The sequence below is a fragment of the Gossypium hirsutum genome, chromosome A09 (assembly GCF_007990345.1).
Source record: "Gossypium hirsutum isolate 1008001.06 chromosome A09, Gossypium_hirsutum_v2.1, whole genome shotgun sequence".
In the NCBI taxonomy this organism is placed as follows: Eukaryota; Viridiplantae; Streptophyta; class Magnoliopsida; order Malvales; family Malvaceae; genus Gossypium; species Gossypium hirsutum.
The window spans coordinates 54272204-54294815 of NC_053432.1; the positions used below are offsets into that span (position 1 = coordinate 54272204).

Below are 22612 nucleotides of genomic sequence, written 5' to 3' on the forward strand. Positions count from 1 at the left end.
TCTTACATGGGACCTCATATCGATGCATGTCCTAGACATGATCTTACACGAAATCTCATATCAGTGTCATATCCCAGATATGGTCTTACATGAAATCACATACCGATGTTGATGCCATATCATAAATATGGTCTTACACTGGCACACATATCAACACTGATGCCATGTACAGAACATGGTCTTACACTGGCTCTCATCTCAAATGTCGATGCCATGTCCCAAACATGGTCTCACAAAGGATCTCATTAATCGTTGTGTCATGATATCCGAATCTTAAGCATTCCTCAGGGTCACTCAAGACTTCCGAGATATAAAGCTATCACCAAACTTTCATTGAATCGTCACAAGCCAATTTTATTAGGGCATACATACATATATCATAGAATATCAATTACTAAACGGATAATAATGGAATTGTTGAATTACTTACACAGAACTTACCTTGGTGCAAAATGTGACAATTTGAGATTTAATCCACAACCTTGCTTTTTCCTCGGTCAAGGTCTATTCCTCGTCCCTCTTGATCTAGAATAGCATATTTAAATTGGCACTATTCAATTCAGTCCAAAAATCACACTATGGTAATATTACAATTTTACCCTTAAAGTTTTACAAAATTATGAAATTACCCCTAAGCTCATAAAATGAAAAGTACCTTATTTTTCTCATTATTCAAGCCTAGTCGAATCATTTTCTCTCTTATATCAATGCATATTTTTCATTTATTCACACATTTACACAATTTACAACTTTTACAATTAGGTCATTTTTATCAATTCCACCAAAAACCACATTGTAAAAGTTGTTTATCACACATCAAACTTCCATATTCTTCTATTAGACATCAAAGCACAAGCATGTCATTCATGGGTATATTTTTGAACATGAACCCTAGCTTAAATTAAGGGTAGAAATAGCTAAATCGAGCTACGAGGATTTCAAAAATATAAAGAACATTAATAACGGGCTAGGATACACTTACTTTTGAGCTTGAAGATGAAAGAAACCCTAGCTATGGCTTCTTGTGATATTCGGCCAAGGAGGATGAAGATGGACATAATTTTTTACTATTTTTCCCTTTTCATTCTTTTAATAACCAATGGACCAAAATGCCCTTCCATTGAAACCTTGATATTTTATCCCTCCTATGTCCATTTTTGTCCATAATGACATATAATGGTATAATTACTAAATAAGGACTTCAAATTTCAAATCCCATCACATTTAAGCCCCATTAATCAACTAGAACACATGCTTTTCACTTATTGCAATTTAGTCCTAATAACTCAATTGGACACCTTATTGGTAAAAATTTTCATTGATATTTTACCACAGTTATTAAATCACACAGTAGACCTTAAAACTTTATCGATAGGAATATTTCTACTTCAGATTTGTGGTTTCAAAACCACTTTTCTGTTTAGCCCCTAATTTGGGATGTTACATGGCAGCACCTGGCTGATATAGAGGTTCAAATCCAAAAGAATGAAAGCTCACAGATAAATCGCATTGTCAAAGTTTTTCGGTTTGTCGGTGAACCATCTGACAAACAATTTTGTTTTGTCGTGCTAGGCACCAAAACCTGACGCTCCGGCCTGTCTTGATGATGAATTGATAGGGGGATTTTTACTCGGGTGAGCCATTTGTTTCCAAAAATGAAGAAATTTAATCAAACTCGAAAAAATATGATGATCGAAAGTCTATCCACACTCACCACACCAATTTTTGAGTAATATTTTTCTCGTTTCTTATTGATATAAATGTTGGGGTATTTATACAAACGATTAGAAGTACTATTACAACTCATAGTAGGGCTCCACTACTTTGTATGGATTCTATTACCTTCGAAGTTGACACTCTATGTCTTTAGTATTCTTTCTCTACGAATTATAAGCTTCATAGATACGTGTTTACGGAGTACGCAATCCTTTTGGCTCTGGTGACTGATATCCCAATCGAGCTCTGTACCTGTTGGACACGTGTATGGGTGGCCTATGGGGCACGTGGTCTTTTTTATGCACTCTTTGGGTGCATGTGAGCTAAGGTCGTGTGTAACACCCTTAACCTATATCTGTCACCAGAACAGGGTTAAGGAGCATTACCGGAGTTACAAAATAAATACAATTAATTCATGTCAATTACTATTCAAATCAGAAACCAGTCATATTTAATCATATTGTCCCTTAAATGGACCTTCAAGGCCCAATTTATACATTCGAAACAAGTCGGGACCAAATCGGGAACTCAAAGAATTTTTCGTGAAATTTTAAAATTTTTCTTAGGTGTAGGGGACACACGCTCGTGTGGCTAGGCCATGTGGCTCACAAGGCCAACTGACATGCTCGTGTCCCAGACTATATGTTCATTCGATGTGAGGCATACGATTGTGTCCTAGCCTGTGTCCATACCTGTGTAACTCTCTGACTTGAGTCACATGGCCAACCACATGCCTGTCTGTTAGGCCGTGTAAACAAATTTAATTTTCAATAATTAAGTGCATGGGTCACACGACCAAGTCACACGCCCATGTGTTAGGCCGGGTGACACACACGGTTGAGGCACAACTCGTGTCTCTGTCCTTGTGAGTAATTCAATGCATTCTATTTCTCAAATTTTAAGATGCAGGGGACACACGGCCAAACTACACGCCCGTGCGCATGGCCGTGTATCACATCGTTTAGACAAAATAATGCAATTTCCAAGCATTATTTCTCACCCAAATTGCCTTCCACCCACAAAAACACTTAGATATGTTCACCAACCAATTCAAACCATTCAAATCAAGCCAAATTCATGTATTAAGTATGACATAATATCACCTATATGCATATTGGACTTAATGTGTTAGCACAATTTAGCCATCAATATAATGATATGCTTTGCATCACTTAACCATTTCAAACACATACCAAGCATGACAAAGCTACATACAAATATATATATTTACTTTAACATATAACTATTATAAGCCATTCCAATGGCTAGTTCCAACCAAAATATTTCTTCTTCAAGCTTAACTTAGCTTATACATGCCATTATACCAAAAGTTAGCTTACTTTATATACCGAGGAGTCCAAGGGATAGTGTGATGTGTCTCTGACCAAGTTCCAACCTTAACGAGCATCCGAATACTATAAAATAGAGGAATTAAAATAGAGTAAGCATATTATACTTAGTAAGTTCACATAATAGAAAACAAAATTACCAATCATTTACATTTAAGATAAGCATACAAAATTTATCCAAAGAAATTTGGCAATTTGCTTAAACACAAATAATCTCTAGAAACTTGTTAGTCATTTATTACATGTAAACTTTCATATACATATTGTTTTCATATCATATTTCCATATAACATGTGCATTTCCATGACAAATCATCTTAAGCTCAGTTTAACCATGTCAGAACTTTGCCCTTTGAATTTATTTGAAATATCGATGGATACACATATAGTACACTCGAAGTGTACAAAACTGTAATTCGTCAACTCATATTCAGGGGCACCTATTAGGGCACATAATCAGGAAGCACTCTCTCGAGCCATATAACAAGAAGCTCATGTGAGTCATGTAACAAGAAGCTTATCCGGACTATAACAGGAAACTCATAAGAGTTTAAAACAGGAACCTCATTGAGCTTAATAGGTAACTTCGAGGAATTATTATCAAGGAGCTCCGGATGGCCATATATCAGGAAGTTTAAAAGAGCCATATCAGGAAGCTCACAAAGAGCCTATGTCAGGACAATCATAAAGAGTTGCGGTATGTCCACAATACATGCAGAATCAATACCGATCATATAACAGAACGCTTACAAAAAGCAGTGGTATATCTGCAACACATGCAGGATCAATACTGATAAGGATGCTTGTATGAACCATGTAATAGGAAGCTCAAGAGGGCTTATAACAGGATGCTGTTTCGAGCTATGGTGTGTCTGCAACATATGCAATATCACAACCAATACGGGAAATCCTGTATCCATCAAATTTCATGTATTCAAACGAGACTTATTACTTATCGGGTATTATCAGACATATAATCAATCTCATACTTGATACATTTATACAATTCATATATATAACATTCAATTTAAACATATTAATATACATAATTTAGTTACACGAACTTACCTCGTCACTTGCTCATATATGATTTTCTACTAATCCAACATTTTTTCTTTTCCTTAATCTAACTCCTTATTTGATCTTTCTAGATCTATATAAATGAATTTAACATCAATTTAACACATTTCACACTCAATTTAATCTAATTTACATCTTATGCAAAAATACCATTTACTTTTGATTAATTCTAATTTCATCCATAGGCTCGAAAAATAAAATTCATGCAATTTAATCCTTATTCCAAGCCTAGCCAAAATTTTCATATAACATTTACAACCCATGTAATTCATAAAATTCAAAAATTTTCCATGAATTTTACATCTTTACAATTTAGTCCCTAAATCACAATTTCATCAAAATTCACTTTACAAAAGTTGTTTATCTATCAACAACCTTTCATTTTCTATTATAAATTTCAAAATTTCAGTATACTCATCCATGAAAAACTTTTATTACTTTGATAATTTTAAAAATTAATCCCCAAAATAGGTAGATCCTATACTACGATCTCAAAAATATAAAAATTACCAAAACTGGACAAGAATTCATACCTAATTGAACCAAAACAACTTGCTTGAGCTCACTTTCTCTTAGCTAGGGTTTCCATGTATTTTTAAATTGGGGATAAAGATGAAATAGATGATATTAGTTTATTATCATCTTTAATTATTTCCATTTCCAATTTAGTCATTTTCTTTTTCTAATTTTTCATGGATGATTCATCATAAATATCTACTAACTCCATTTAATGGTATAATTACCATATAAGGACCTCAAGTTTAAAATTCCATAGTTATTTACTAACTATAGCTACTAGGACTCAACTTTTGCATTTTATTCAATTTGTTCCTTTCTATAATTAAATATGAAATCGGTAAAATTTTCTTATCGAAATTTTCATATGTCTTTCCTATCATAATGCAGACCATGCAATAATATTAAAATAAATTTTCTTTCTAAGTCAGATTTGTGGTCCCAAAACCACTATTCTGATTTCACTGAAAACAGGTTGTTACAACTCTCCCCCTTTAAAAAATTTTCGTCCTAAAAAATCTTACCAATAAAGAGATTCGGATATTGATTTCTCATTGATTCCTCAAGTTCCCAGGTAGCTTCCTCTATCTCATGTCATTGCCAAAGAACTTTTACTGAAGCTACCTTTTTATTTCTCAATACTTTTGTCTCACGTGCTAGTATTTTGATCAGTTCTTCAGTATAAGTCATGTTAGGCTGAATCTCAACTTCTTTTGGGGATATAACATGTGAAGGATCTGATCAATACCGTCGCAACATAGACACGTGAAAAACATTATGAATTTTGTCAAGTTCTGGTGGTAACGCTAATCAGTATGCAACAGGTTTGATTCTTTCAGTGATCTCATAGGCTCCAATGAACCATAGACTCAATTTTCCTTTACGAGCAAACCGAAGAACTTTCTTCCAATGTGAGACTTTCAAAAATACCTTATCACCAACTTGAAATTCTATCTCTTTTCGTTTAAGATCAACATAAGATTTTTGATGATCAGAGGGTACTTTCAAACTATCTCTCATCACTTTCACTTTTTCTTCAGTCTCACGGATTAGATCAACTCCAAGTATCTTTTTCTCACTGACCTCTGTCCAATACAGTGGAGTTCTACATTTACGACCATACAGAGCCTCGTACGGTGCGATTTTAATGCTTGACTGATAGCTATTATTGTATGCAAATTCAACTAAAGGCAGATACTTTTCCCAGTTATCTTCAAAGTCTAGTACACAGCACTGAAGTATATCTTCTAAAATCTGTATCACAGGTTGGGATTGTCCATCAATCTGAGGATGGAATGCGATACTTAAATTGAACTGTGTACCCAGAGCTTCTTGCAACTTATTCCAAAATCAGGATGTAAACCAGGGATCCTTATCTGAAATAATGGAAACTGACACTCCATGCAGTCTGACAATCTTAGAAACATATAATTCAGCTAATCTTTCCAAGGAGAAATGCATACGTACCGAAATAAACTGTGCAGACTTCGTTAAATGATCAAAAATTACCCAAATGACATATTTCTTTTTCAGGGATAGGGGTAATCCTGATTCAAAGTCTATGGTAACTCTTTCTCATTTCCATTCCGGTATTGTTACTGGCTGTAACAATCCTGAAAGCACCTGATGTTCAGCTTTAATTTGCTGAAAAATCAAATATTTAGACACAAATTCAGAAATATCACGTTTTACTCCTGGCCACCAATGCATCTTTTTCAAATCATTGTACATTTTGTTACTCCCCAGATGAACAGACATAGTACCATTATGAGCTTCATTCAAAATCTTTTGTACAAGGTATGCATTCCTCGGTACACATATTTTGCCTCTGAATAACAGGTAATCATCAGACCCAATCTGAAATTCTGAATCAGAAATTGACTCACATTGTACCCGTTTAGCTTGTAACTCATCATCATTTTTTTGAGCTTCACAAATTTGCTGCAGAAACGTCGGTTTGACTTTTAACTCAACTAGGATTGAACCATCTTTAGATAATGACAATCGGGTATTCATTACTCGCAAAGCAAACAAAGATTTTCTACTCAGAGCATTTGTAACCACATTGGCTTTTCCCAGATGATAATCAATAATCAGATCATAATATTTTAATAACTCAAGCCATCTACACTGTCTCAGATTCAAGTCTTTTTGTGATATCAGATACTTCAAACTTTTATGATCGGTGAATATGTGACACTTTTCACCAAATAGATAGTGTTGCCAAATTTTCAATGCAAACACAATGGGTGCTAATTCTAGATCATGTATCGGTAATTCTTTTCATGTGGTTTTAGCTGTCTAGAAGTATAGGCTATTACTTTACCTTCTTGCATCCAGACAAAGCCTAAACCATTCAATGACGCATCACTATAAATTACAAATTCTTTACCTGATTCAGGTTGAACTAATACAAGTGCTTTGTCAACAAGGCTTTTAATCTATCAAAACTTTACTGGCATTTATCAGACCACTCAAAATTCACATCATTTTGTAACAAACGTGTCATGGGAGAAGCTATCATCAAGAACCCTTTTATAAACCTCCGATAATATCCAGCTAATCTCAGAAAACTTCTAACTTTAGGCACATATTTTGGTGGTTTCCAGTTAACAGTTGCTGAAATTTTATTCGAGTCTACCCTGATGCCTTCAACAGATACTATATGCCCAAGAAAATTAACTTCTCAAAGCCAAAATTCACATTTACTAAATTTGGCATACAATTATTTATCACGCAGCGTTTGCAGAAGAATTCTTAAATGATCAACATGTTCATTTTTATCTTGGGAGTATATTAGAATATCATCAACAAATACGGTAATCCATGAATACCGCAGGTGCATTAGTCAAACCAAACGGCATTACAAGAAACTCATAGTGCCCGTACCTAGTTCTGAAGGCTATCTTTATCACATCTGAACCTTTCACCCGTAGCTGATAGTAACCGAAATGAAGATCAATCTTTGAAAACACAGTAGCATCTTTCAACTGATTGAACAAGTCATCAATACGAGGCAATGGATACTTATTCTTAACAGTGACTTTGTTGAGCAGCTGGTAATCAATGCATAATCTCAACGACACATCTTTCTTTTTAACAAACAAAACTGGCGCACCATAAGATGAAGAACTAGGTCGAGCAAAACCACTGTCAGTCAATTCTTGCAACTGTGCTTTCAACTCCTTTAATTCAGTAGGAGTCATTCTGTAACGTGCTATAGGTATAGGTTTTGTTCTAGGAACAAGATCTATGGAAAATTCTACCTCTCTGACCGGTGGTAATCCGGGTAATTCCTCTTGAAACACGTTAGGAGATTAACAAACAGCCGGTACTGACTTAATCTTTGGTTCAGATACTTTAGTATCCAACTCAGATACTTTAGTATCCAACACATATGCAAGATAAGCATTGTATTGACCCAAAATTCACGGGCACTAGAAAAGTGAGTTATAGGGCCTCTATATTAGTAAATCGAGTCATAAATAATTATTGGAAGTAATTATGAGTTTATTCGAGTGCTTAATTAGGATTTAACTAAGTAAAATTAGCTTAATTTAGTGTAAATAGTAAAAAGGACTAAATTAAATAAAGGGTAAAAGTTTAATTATAGATTAAAAGAAAATAAAAAAGGACTAAAAGGGCAATTATATAAATTGAGGCAGTTTATCGTGAAGAAAATATAAGATTTTTATGTTTAATATATTATTATATTATTATATAATAAAAATATTTTATGTTTTAATCATTATATTATATTATATTATATATATAAACTAAAGAAACAAAAGAAAGGAAATAGAAACTGAATAGGGGATGAAACAGAAAGAAAAGAAAAAAAAGAAAAGAAAAGAATAAATTTAGGGTTTTCAAGGTTCAATTTCAAATTGGTAAGTCAAATTAAGTCATTTTTTTGAAATTTTTGAGTTTTTATGAAACTAGAACAAAATACTATTAAGTATGTGCTGAAATTTTGGAAGATGTTAGATTTTTAGACATTAAATTTTATTGAGTAAAAGTGTGAATTGGGGATTGAATTAATAGAATTTCTAACTAGAAGTGGGAGATAAATTAAATCGTAGAATAAGTTACAAAATTTTGTATAATAGGGACTAAATGTAAAGAAATTCAAAATTATGATTTTTATGCTGAAACTTTATTGTTAAGTTTAAGTTTAGTTAAAATTTAAGTAGAAATAAGGTATAAATTGAGGTAGAAAAATGGATGAATTAGTTAGGACCAAATTGAAATTAAAGTAGAAATTGAATAGAAATTCAAGTATTTAATGTGAATTAATGTTGTATTAATCAGTGCAAATTATTATTATTTTCGTAACTAATAAAGAACCCGAGGCATTGGCATCGAAAGGAAAGGAGAAAGCTATCGAGGACTAAACGAGAGATTTACGGTTTGTATTACTATAATTTAAATTTAGTTATTATTTATTTTTGAATTTAAATTTATGTGTATGATAAGTGAAATATAAAGTAAGTATTATTATTAAGTTGAAAGAAATTCAATTGAATGATAAATGTATGTGTGGAATTGAATTGAATATTGACTTGAAAATGGAAAAGTGAATTTTGAATTGAAATGTGAATTTGAGGACCCTATTAACTAGTCGGGCTGAGTCAGATATAGTTAGCATGCCATAGGATTGGAAGTGTTCAGGGATACTTCGACCTCGAGTCGATGAGACACTGGATGTCACTTTATTGCTTCGAACTATCCGATAAGGCACTGGATGAAATTCTGGTGTGTTGGTTGGATCCGTGTATCCACCAATGTCCAAATCTTGTTAATAGGGATAAACGATGTGAAAAAGAAAAATTGAATAGAAATGAAAAATTGATGTATATAAGTGATATGTGATGAAATTGAGAAATAAGAATGAAATGGATAAGTCAAAGGTTTCAAAGGTTATTAGTACCTAATTGTTTATGATATTTGGTTGTTATGTGGTTAAATTGAATTGTTATTGATATGGAATGAAAGTAGTGTATAAATTACAGTAATATGTGTTCATGTATTATATGATTGATTATGTGAAAATTTATTTGGTTATTTATAATTTGAATTATAGTAATACCAATGAGTATAAAATACTCAGCATACGGTTGTTTCCGTGCGCAGATCAATAGGTGTTCAGAGTCTTAGTTCAGCATCCAGGCGATCCCGACTCTAGTACAAAACTCGGCGATGTATTCTTCTTTTGGTAAAAGTGGCATGTACATAGGTGTTATTTTAATCACTTTAAAATGTTATATAATTTTTGTTGTAAAGAATGGTATTTGGCATTTTGGTGTTTAAACTAATGAAATGGTATGAAAATTTACATGATATGCATAATATAAATTTAGAATGGACGAATGATATTCTAATTTAATTTTTAATGGTAACATAAATGTTCATTGTAACGCCCCAAATTTCTTTAATTTTGGCTTTTGTAATTGTTGAGCATGGAAATAACTGAACAACTGGGTCTGTGTTATTTTTGGCTTTAAACGTGTTGGTTTAAGTAGTTATGTGCTCTGGGGTGTGCTTGGGAGGTCTTAAATTCAAGTTTTAACTTGGGCTAAATTTTGGGTTTTTATTTGAATAAAGCTTGACTTTAGGTCAGTGGGCTTATAAGGAATTGTTGGTAAAAACCTAACAGAATGGGTATGCTGATCTAGTGGTTAAGTGGCAAGGGATTACGCTTAGGGTTTGGAGTTCGATTCCTTGCAGTGGCGATGGGATTATTTTTGCTGCAAGTTTTGGCTAAGAGTTGGGCTTTATCAGAAATCTGAATTGGGGTTTAGGGATAATTAGGGCTTATTCCCTTCTTTTTAACAAAAGTTCTTGCTCTCTGCTGTTTTCTTTTCCCCAAAACCCCTTATTGTCAAAATGTCTTTTTCCTTATTCCCTTCATTTTTCTTCTTTTTCGATAAGCTTAGGCGTATCACTAGCGGTTCTGTCGATTTGGTAAGTATCGCTTTATCAAGTTTTGTGATTTTCTTTGGAGATCATTTAAGAGGGTTTTTGTTTGCTGTTTAGGGGATATTTAAGGCTCTGTAGATCAGTAATCGAGTTTTAAACACAAGGAAGCACCGTTCTTCATTGAAGGTAAGTAGATCTCTCTTTTGGGATTTGACAGCTCTTAAGGAGGTCTATTTAAGTGAATGATTTGGGCTCGGTATTATCAATCTTAGGCTTTGAAGTGCTCGTGGTTGGATTAGCAGTGAAAATGAATCAGGTGTGTACTCTGATCGCGTAGAAAACGAGTTTCGGCGAAAGCCAAAAAATGGCCTGTCGACGCCACACGGGCGTGTGGTTTGCCCGTGTGGTAGTCTGCATCGCGAGACACGAGCGTGTCACACGGGCGCTACAGACACGGAGGTGTGAGGCTGGCAAGGCCGTGTGCAAGGCACAGGCTCGACCAATTGGGCCATGTAGACCGTACAGGCGTGTGGACCACACGAGTGAACCACACAGGCGTGTGAGACTTTGGGCCAGGCTGTGTGATCCATACAGGCAGGGCACACAGGCGTGTGAGCCCAATTTGTTTGAAATGTTCTGTAAGGTTGCACGGGTCACCTAAGTCAACTGTGACCTGACTGTAGGGGCGGTAAGCGTTACTTAAACCCTATACTCTGATTGATTATTGAATTGTATGCAAAAGCATGTTATTATAAGCACGTGTATCTGTCTGATTCCGTATATCTGTTCTGCCGTGATTTTGATAAGATCTGATATCTGTATATAAGCATGTCATGATATGTATGTTGCATTGCATTGGGTTGGGATTGTTGTGAAGAGAAGGAAGTCTGAGAGGCGATTAGCCTGCTATCTGGAAGGAACGCTGCATATATCTATTATGTACTGTTTTACGGTACGTTGTGGTGTGTAAGGTTGGATGGGTTGATTATATCCCCATACTTGGTGTGTAGGGTTAGGTGTGTCGATTCTATCCCTACATGTTGTGTTGGGTTGGTCGGAGATGGTGTGCAGGGTTGGTGGGCATGTTTTCTGATATCTGATTTGTTATGCTTGCGATACCTGTATAGCTAAGGTCGAACTGTCTGTATTCTGTTATCTGTTTGTGTGCATGCTGTTTGTGGGGATGTACACACTGAGTTTGCGAAAACTCACCCCTTTGTTTATTTGTCTGTCAGGAAATCCTCAGCAGTAGGTGGATCGGTGCGACGAAGGGCTCGATGGTGACCACTATTGGACATTTATGGATTTTTTAGTAACATTCTGTTTTGTCTACTTTATTCTAAATATTTATTTTTGGGATTAAAACATCTTTGAACTTGAACTATTTTTAAGTTATTCTGGGATTTTAAAATATTAAGCTATTGATTAATGAATTTATGATATTTAGCTTCTGTGATAATGAAATGTGTTCACCTAATAATCGGATCAGAGATTTCACGACTTAAGTAATGATAATGAACTGAATGATTTTTAACTTGCTAAGATTTTCTAAAAACACTCTCATGTGACGCCGCTAGATTCGACATAACGTCTAAGCCAGGTTTGGGGTGTTACATTCATAGAGTAAATTATCAAATTTTTGTTATAAGTATGATTTTAATACAGTTAAACATGAAATTGCATTAGTTGAAATATTGGTTTTGGATTGGTCCTGGTTTGAAATTATAGGGAAGGTTAGATATTTATAAAAGGGTTATGTTGAGTTTTTTTTATAGAAAAGAGTTAATTAGCAAAAGTTTTTTTATGAATTTATGATTATATTATAATATGTTCGATAATTATTTGAATATTAATCGTAAAATTGTCTGATTGTCCGGTAATGCCTCGTAACCCTATTCTGGCAACAGTTTAGGGTTAGGGGGTGTTACAAGCATCATACCCTTTCCTGATATAATTTTGTATTGACACAACTGATATCACATTAGACATCCCATCCAATTTATCAGATTCAATACAGAGCAATTCACCATTCTGACATTTTAATACAATAAATTTCTGCTTACAATTTACCACTTCATCATGCTGAGTTACCAGTCCATACCTAGAATCACATCAAATTCATTAAATGACAGTAATATCAAATTATCCGAAAAAAAATCCTGTATAATTGCGGACATTTCTTGCAAATTTTATCCACCATCACATACTGGCCCATGAGGTTTGATAATTTGACCACGAATTCAGTGGATTCAACAGATAAATTTTTAATAAATGTTAAATTCATGCAAATGTATGAATGTGTTGAACCAAGATCAATTAAAGCAGTAATATCAGTATGAAGAAGAGAAAATGTACCAGTAATAACATCAAGTGCAGAGGTATCCTCACGTGCACGAATAGCATATGTTCTTACTGGTGCTCGTGCTTCAGATTTAGCAGTTGAATCTTTTGTTGTACCTCGGCTACCACTGATATTGTCGGGGTTACGAGGTGGTCTACCTCTCGAGGCAGGGTTGCTCGGCCTTAAAGTCTGAACAGTATCTTTTTCAATCCTTTCCGGGCAATCTTTGAGATAGTGGTCAAGAGAACCACATCTAAAACAGGCTTCGCTTCTCATGCAGCACTCACCAAAATGAAATTTATTATAATGCTTGCATTTAGGTTTAGGATTTTCGACACTTCCAGAACTTGCTATTATGGGTCGGAGATCTCTGATTAGAGCGTTGAGCACTTCAGTCTCTTCCAAAGTACCCCACAGATGTGGTAGAACGATCATGATATTTCTTTGATTTCTTTGAAACTGACGGTTGTGACTTTCCCAGAAATCTTTTACTTGAAGTCCAGGCTTCCATCTCTGCCTGTCTCTTTTTTCTACTTAATTATTCAGATTTATGTGCTCGATCGACTAGTACCACAAATTCTTTTAATTCTAGGATTGCAACTAATAACTTGATGTCTTCATTTAATCCCTCTTCAAACCTTTTACACATGGCAACTTCAGTCGGGATACACGTTCTAGCATATTTTCTCAATCTAACAAATTCTCGTTCATATTTAGATACTGTCATATTCCCCTGTTTAAGCTCTAAAAATTCTTTCATTTTCTAATCCAAAAATATCTGACTAATATATTTCTTTTTGAATTCAGTTTGGAAAAATTCCCAAGTAACCTATTCTTTTGGCACAACAGAAATTAAAGTATTCCACCACTGATAAGCTGATTCTTTTAACTAGGATACAACACACTTCAGACATTCAACTGGTGTACATGACAATTCATCTAAAACTCAGATAGTGTTTTCTAGCCAGAATTTAGCCTTTTTAGGATCATCTTCGGCTGTTGCTATAAATTCTTCTACCCCATATTTACATATTTTATCTACAGGAGGCTTACTAGTTCTAACAAGTTCTGTACCTTGTGGGATATCAGGAACCGGTTGAGAGACAAGAGGGGGTGGAGGTTGTTGCACAGCCAACTTTGTTCTTAAATATTCAGTGAACCATTCGTTCATCATTTGAAAGAAGGATTCTTTAACCTCCTCACCTCAACCCTCAGGTACGGGCTTCTACTACTGGAAGCAACTCTTTGAACTAAAGCTTTGAGCATTGCTCTCAGCTTCCTCGGATTCAGCTCGGTTAGACGACATTACTATATGAAAAACATGTTTAAAATGGTTAGGAGCACTACCAAAAATTATATAATGGAATGTATAGCTAAACTTGTACTTGCTATGTTAGTCCGAGAATCGGCTAAACCGTAACATTGATCCCAATAAACATAACACCCCTAACCCATATCTATCTTCGGAATAGGGTTAAGAAGCATTATCGGAGTTACAGAACAAATACAATTAATTCATGTCAATTATTATTCATATCAGAAACCAACCATATTTAATCCTATTGTCCTTTACATGGATCCTCGAGGCCCAAGTTATACATTTGAAACAAGTCGAGACTAAATTGGGAACTCAGAGAATTTTTCACGAAATTTCAAAAATTTTCTTATGTATAGGGGACATACGCCCGTGTGGCTAGGCCGTGTGGCTCAAACGGCCAAGTGACATGCCTGTGTCACAGATCATGTGTGCATTCGATGTGAGGTACACGGCCATGTCCTAGCCCGTGTCCACACCCATGTAACTCTCTGACTTGGGTCACACGGCTAACCACACGCTCGTGTGTTAGGCCGTGTGAACAAATTTAATTTTCAATAATTAAGTGCAGGGGTCACATGGCAAAGTCACACGCCCATGTGCTAGGCTGTGTGACACACACGGCTGAGAGACACACCCGTGTCTCTCCCCATGTGAGCAATTCGATGCATTCTGTTTCTAAAATTTTAAGATGCAGAGGACACATGGCCAAACTACACGCCCGTGCGCATGGCCGTGTATCACACACGACTAACACACACGCCTGTGTCTCTACCCGTGTAGACAAAATAAGGTCATTTCCAAGCCTTATTTCTCACCTAAATTGCCTTCCACCTACAAAAACACTTAGATACATTCATCAACCAATTCAAACCATTCAAATCAAGCAAAATTCATCTATTAAGTATAACATAATATCGCCTATATGCATATTGGACTTAATGTGTTAACTTAATTTAACCATCAATATAACGATATGTTTTGCATCACTTAACCATTTCAAACACATACCAAGCATGATAAAGCTACACACAAATATATATTTTAATTCAACATATAACTATTACAAGCCATTCCAATGACTAGTTCCAACCAAAATATTTCTTTTTTATCCTTAACTTAGCTTATACATGCCATTATACCAAAATTTAGCTTACTTTATATACCGAGAAGTCCAAGGGATAGTGTGATGTATCTCCGACCAAGTTCCTACCTTTACGAGCTTTCGAGTACTATAAAATAGAGGAAGTAAAACAGAGTAAGCATATTATGCTTAGTAAGTTCGTATAATAGAAAATTAACTTACCAATCATTTACAATTAAGATAAGTATACAAAATTCATCCAAATAAATTTGGCAATTTGCCGAAACACATATAATCTCAAGAAACTTGTTAGTCATGTATTACATGTAAACATCAAGAATTAAGGATGAGCTCATCATATAATAACTTTCATATACATATGTTTTTCATATCATATTTCCATATAACATGTGCATTTCCATGACAAATCATCTTAAGCTCAATTTAACCATGTTAGAACTTTCCCCGTTGAATTTATTTGAAATATCGATGGATGCACATGTAGTACACTCGAAATGTGCAAAAATGTAATCCATCAACTCATATTCAAGGGTACCCATTAGTGCACATAATCAGGAAGCACTCTCTCGAGCCATATAGCAGGAAACTCATGTAAGCAATGTAACATGAAGCTTATCCGGGCTATAATAGAAAACTCATAAGAGTTTAAAACAGGAACCTCATTGAGCTTAACAGGTAACTCCAAAGAGTTATTATTAGGGAGCTCCGGATGACCATATATCAGGAAGTTCAAGCGAGTCATATCAGGAAGCTCACAAAGAACCTATGTCAGGACGCTCATAAAGAGCTGTGGTATGTCCACAATACATGCAGGATCAATACCAATCTTATAACAGGACGTTTACAAAGAGCTGTGGTATATCTGCAACACATGCAGGATCAATACCGATCGGAATGCTCGTATGAATGTAACAGGAAGCTTGAGAGGGCTTATAAGAGGATGCTCTTTCGAGCTATGGTGTATCTGCAACATATGCAAGATTACAACCAATACGGGAAATCCTATATCTATCGAATTTCATTTATTCAAACGGGACTTATTACTTATCGAGTAGTATCAAACATATAATCAATCTCATACTTCAGACATTTATGCAATTCATATATATAACATTCAATTCAAACATATTAATATACATAATTTAGTTACACGAACTTACCTCGTCACTTGCTCATATATAATTTTCTACTAATTCGATACTTTTTTTTCCTCAATCTAACTTCTTATTTGATCTTTCCAGATCTATATGAACGAATTTAATATCAATTTAACACATTTCACACTCAATTTACTCTAATTTACATCTTAGGCAAAAATACTATTTTGCCCCTATACTTTTGATTAATTCCAATTTCATCTCTAGGCTCGGAAAATGAAATTCATGCAATTTAATCCTTATTCCAAGCCTAGCCAAAATTTTCATATAACATTTACAGCCCATGTAATTCTTAAAATTAAAAAATTTTCCATGAATTTTACTTCTTTACAATTTAGTCCCTAAATCACAATTTCATCAAAATTTACTTTATAAAAGTTGTTTATCTATCAAAAACCTTTTATTTTCTACCATAAATTTCAAAATTTCAGCATACTCATCCATGGAAAACTTTTAATACTTTGATAACTTTACAAATTAATCCCCAAAATAGGTAGATTAGGTTACTACGATCTTGGAAATATAAAAATTACTAAAAACGGGACAAGAATTCATACCTAATTGAACCAAAACAAGTTGCTTGAGCTCACTTTCTCTTAGCTAGGGTTTCCATGTATTTTTAATTTGGGGATGAAGATAAAATAGATGATATTAGTTTATTATCATCTTTAATTATTTCTATTTCCAATTTAGTCATTTTCTTTTTCTAATTTTCCAATGGATGATTCATCATAAATATCTACTAACTCCATTTAATGGTCTAATTATCATATAAGGACATCAAGTTTTAAATTCCATAGCTATTTACTACTTATAGCTACTAGAACTTAACTTTCGTATTTTATGCAATTTAATCCTTTCTATAATTAAATATGAAATCGGTGAAATTTTCTTATTGAAATTTTCATACGTTTTTCCTATCATAATGCAGACCATGCAATAATAATAAAATAAATTTTCTTTTTGACCTGGATTTGTGGACCCGAAATCACTGTTCCGATTTCAACGAAAGCAACCTGTTACACCGTGGCCTTCCCTGGATTCCTACGAGCTCGATTTGCAACCCGTGCTCATGAACTCCTTTTGTGAGGCGTGTCTGTGAGCTCTCCTTGCGAGCTATATTTGTAAACCCGCCTTGCTATCCTCTTATGATTCTCCTTACACTTAGTGTTTGAGTGGGATTTATTGGGGTTATAGGTCGAAAATCCAGATCCTTTCTACGGCTCAGGTCGGTGGCTACTGATGTATAACAAAACATTATAACAGTATTATAAATTAAAGACAATACGTTTGTTTAAAATTATATTTTATTATAAAGAATTACTATATGATTAATAATTACGTAAATTTTGATGAGTCGTTAATAATATGACGACAATATGATATGGTAAGTTAATATTATTATGTTAGATGAAATTTTAAGTTAAATTATACAACTAATCTCTATAAATTTTTTTTCTCCTTTCTCTTCTTTTTATTTAATTGTCTTCATCGTCTTCTCTCTTTTTTATTTTTCTACTTTATTTTCATTATTACGCAAAATCAAAGGGCAATGAGATAATATTCCAAGAATCATTCTTTGGCAATTCACATACGTACTAATACCATTCCACACTATTTCTACAACAAAATCCAGTATACTCAGAAATAAAAGAAAAATAAATAAATTCACTCTACAATTTGAACTTAATATTAGTAATATGCTACGCCATATTATTGTTACACCAGTTTACCCTATGGTTAAAAACAAACAACGGGAAACCTCAAGGTCGTCAGTCGTCATCTCTTTAGCGAAAGTAACAAAAAAAAAATGGCACATGGTGGCTACGGTAAGCGGCGCGTGGGGGAGGGCAAGCGCGTAGGGAGGCGATCAAAAGGACCTGGCCTAGACAAGAAACTAAAGCCTAAAGCCGTTTCTCTTAAGAACCAGATACGCTCCATTGAACGCATGCTACGAAAGGTATTCTTTATTCTTCATTCTTCATCTCAAATTTTTTTAATAAAAATTTTAATTTTCATTTAAGGGTTTTTAAGCTGTGCGATGAATTTCTCTGCTTTGCGTCTATTTAAGGATCTTCCTCCTGAAGTTAGAGAAGCTCAAGAGACGAAATTAGAAGGGCTTAAGAAACAAGAAGAAATACATACTCGACTTGCTGTGGAACGAAAGCTATTCTTGCGTGATCGGAAGATTAAGTTTTTTGGTACAATCAAATAGTTACCATTATCTGTTCTTAGTTGTTGTCATGATTTGTTCACATTTGGAATGAATATCCATTCATAATTTACTTGAATTGTTATTGAAGAAAGAAGAAAGATTGAAAGGCGAATAAGGCGGTTGGAGAAGCAGCAACGGATTTCGCCAGGTCAGGCACAAGACATGGAGATTGCTGAACAGCTGTCTAAATTAAAAGAGGATCTTGAATATGTTAGGGTAAAGCTTGTAGCGTATTTAGTTCTCTTTGAATTTGCATTCTTGTTGATGAAAATTAGATGAGAGGAGTGTACTATGTTTCTTGAACTCTTTGTTTTTTGCTTGAGTATCAGTGTCCAGCATCTATGTTTGATACAAATTCAAACATGGGTATCGGATTATGATCATCTTGTGTTGGGGTAAATAGGGTGTTTGTTATTTAACTTACTATTGCAACTTGAATTCAGCATATGTGCTAAATTATGAGAGGCTAAAATTTAGTATTTTATTTTGAAATACAGTTTTTCCCCAAGACTGAGAAATATGTATCCTTATTTACGGGAGGTGATGGTTCGGACCTAATTGATAAGAGAAATAGATTGCGGAAGCAGATAAAAGCCAACTTAGTTGCTGCTGCTGCAAGCGGAAAAGATTTGGAAGGTACAGTCTTTCTTCACCATAGCAATATAATATTATATGAAGTGATTTATTTTACTTGATTGCATGGTATGATGTAGTTAGCTTTTTTAGAATAAAGGCATTCTCGTTCTTGATTGAGCTGGAACTCACATATGGCGAAGAAAACTCTTCTAATTGAATTCTGCATAGTAACAGGACTTTGTTGAATCTTTTTGAGCGTGTTTGTAGCTCAAAACTATGTATTAAGTCATGGATGTATCATGTGTTTTTGTATCGGGTGTTGTTTTACCTGCTTATGTTGTTCTTATTGACTTCTATTGTCATACTCAAAAGAATGATGTCTTCCATTTGGACTTCCCTTAACAGAGACAGGGAGTGAGGATGATGGGCTGTTGGATTTGAGTGATGATGATTTCTTTTTGACTGGAAGCTCGAGTGAGGAAGCTGATGCAGATGATGAATGGACAGAAAGTACAAGGTACGTATTGCATCTACGAGTTGAACTGCTTCATTGAACTTTGCTTCTTATCTTGATGGGAAGGGAAGCACGGACTTGGACACGACCTTGACAAAGTGTTTATGCTTCATAGATGGAAAGTCTTAGTTGATGGTATTTTTGCTCCTTTGTATTATTAGTACTGATATGACTTATATAACTGCCATTAGAACTTCGTTTTACATGAACGTTTACTCATGGTCACTGTGGACCTTTACTCTGGTTAGTAGAAGCAATAGGTTCTGTTTGTATTTAACTTCAGTCTTTCACTGCAAGTTTTTTGTAGCTATGTTACTTAAGACTCGGGTGTGTCTGATATGGTTATGTATATATTGTGTATTTTCCAAGTGTTTTTTTGTGTATTTGGAGGGTCCTTGGAGGGTTAAATGGACTCGTATCCGAAAGTGTGTTAGACATGAGTACTTCAAAAAATTTTGCAAATTAAAGGGTTGGAGTAACTTAGCTTTGTAGTTGGTTAGAGTTGGGAATCTTTATTCTACCTCTTTTGTTGCAAGGAAAAGTGCAGTTAAACATATTTTGCTATTTCTGTGCAGGGAGCGTGCTTCTGGCATAGCGGCGTCCGGCATGTCTAGCGATGAAAGGAATCAGGTTCAGAATCGAATAGAATTGTTGTGATTTTAAGAAAATAATTTATTTTTAACTGTTTTAACATATTTGCGTTCCGTTTTTCTCTTGCATGCTGCAACTTATAACAGAAACAGGTATCTGCGAGAGATTTAATGCCGCCTCCGAGGCCATCAAGTAATTCTTTTTCAAACTTTGTACGTGCAAAATCAAGGTTTGGATCTTCATCTAGCCGAAATTCATCAATACGAAGAACTGAAATGTCCACATCTAGCCACACTTCAAAAAGCAGTAGTTCTTCCTTTAAGGCGGGGGAATCCTCAAATTCAAAGACTGGAAACAATAGTAACTTAAGTTCCAATTCTGATGCTCGCAAACCACGCAGAAAGAGGAGACCAAAAAAGAGAAAACAACAGGTTTGTTTATTGTTTGTGACTTGCGTTGGTTTTTCTTTTTCCTTGCCATGATTCTTCAACTACCGATATCCAAAAGCCACAGTTTCATAGTAATGCAGATGGTCTTAATGGTTAAAGCTGGTTCAGTTGCAGTTTTCCTTATCATTGTTACTTTTACTATTCCATGTCTGGTTGAACTATGCTGATGTGTATTTGGGATAATATCTTCTAAGGACCTTTCGAGTACATGAAAATCTTGGAAAAAATTGAACATACCTGTGCCAGACATATATAGCAACGTATAATACTCTTGCCCTAGCCCGACGAATATAGCTGACAGAGAATTTGCTGATGTAGTCTGTATATATGTTTTCCATTGAGCTCTTCTGAGCTGAAATAATTTTTTACCCTATCTGAGCCCTTGAGATAAAATGAACAAATTTCAATTCTCTCCCTCAATTAGTTATATTAATTGTTGAGAAAATTGGAGAGAAACCATATCTTTACTGGAGAAACTATCTGTATTACTTTGAGTTGGGGTGTGTGTGTTGGATATGAGTATGTGTCTAAAAGGGTATTTTCGTATTTTCCAAATTTTCTGATGTATTGGATGGAGGGCCTTTGGAGGTCATATCCCTTGTGTGTCTTGAAGAAAAATAGAGTGGGAGCAACATAGTCTTTTTAACATTTTTTTTTGTTAGTGAGAGAGATTTGAATCAATAATCTCATTGTACCATAAGCCAAATATATATTTTTACTATTAAAAATTAGCTTATTTATATATTTAATGTCTTTGAATTTGAATCAGCCTATCAGTGGAAATTGGAACATCGTATTGGCTATATTCTATGATAGATTTCTTGATTTTTCTTTTGGGAAATTATGGTTTGTTATTGCAGGCATGAAGTGAACTCCGCTTTTGGTATAATATAGGGTCAATGGTTAACCCATCGGTGATGGAGACAGATTTATAAGGAGGGGCCAGCTGCTGCCTCCAATTGAAATTTAAGAACTGTTTTTGTACTATTTTGTAATTTTCCCCCAATTCTAAGAATTTTTTTCCTGTGGTAATTAATTCATTGTCTTATTTTAATTTTTTTTTATAGATTTATATGTATACATTGGAAATGGCCAAAAGAGCCTTGATTTAATTTGAGCTTTTGCACTCGAATAATATATAAAGAAAATTAAAATAAAATGGCATATAAAACAATATATTTAATGAGTCAAATTTTATACAACATGCGCCTTAAAAGTAAAAGAAAAATAAAATAAAAGTATATGAAATTATATAATAATTTAACATGTTTATGCTATGTGAAATACTCAAATTCGATATGAAAACACGAATAATAAGATCGTATTTAAATTTAGCATAATTGATTAGAATAAAAATATTATAAGGTTATCTCCACATTTATATTTTGCTTTTTATTTTAATTATGGTAATTTTATAAAAGAGAATGAATGATATATATTGGTGAAAATGGATGATATATTTTTCATCGAACTAAAATTTTAATATTTTATTTTATAGAATATATTTTTTTATATAAAATAAAGTTCCTTCCTAGATTATTAAATAAGAATTTAAGACAAATATTTTATTGAACAAGGTGACATATTCCTTTAAAATGTATCAAGAAAATATATATAAAATCTTTATTGATACTATTAATTTTGAATGACAACTTTTTTATAATTTGTTGATGATGAAAATTGGAGTAAATTGATTTTGCCACCCTAACTTGAAAATTGAAATTAGAAGTTTACCTGAGTTAGATTGAATTTAGTTTTAAAATTCGAAAA

General features: G+C 34.1%; 1 protein-coding gene across 2 annotated transcripts; it reads left to right on the forward strand.

Moving 5' to 3' along the window:
- The first annotated feature begins 18126 nt into the window (after positions 1-18126).
- LOC107888890 (rRNA-processing protein EFG1) lies at positions 18127-21954 on the forward strand. 2 transcript variants are annotated; one of them, XM_016813149.2, is made up of 8 exons: positions 18127-18457; positions 18569-18698; positions 18801-18928; positions 19210-19348; positions 19694-19805; positions 20378-20432; positions 20540-20824; positions 21703-21954. In XM_016813149.2, the coding sequence occupies exons 1-8, from the start codon at positions 18308-18310 to the stop codon at positions 21706-21708; spliced, it is 1005 nt and encodes a 334-aa protein (XP_016668638.1). In that variant the 5' UTR covers positions 18127-18307; the 3' UTR covers positions 21709-21954. The 2 variants fall into 2 exon arrangements, with proteins under 2 accessions (XP_016668638.1, XP_016668637.1); XM_016813148.2 differs by having other exon boundaries at positions 20540-21954.
- Positions 21955-22612: the final 658 nt, after the last annotated feature.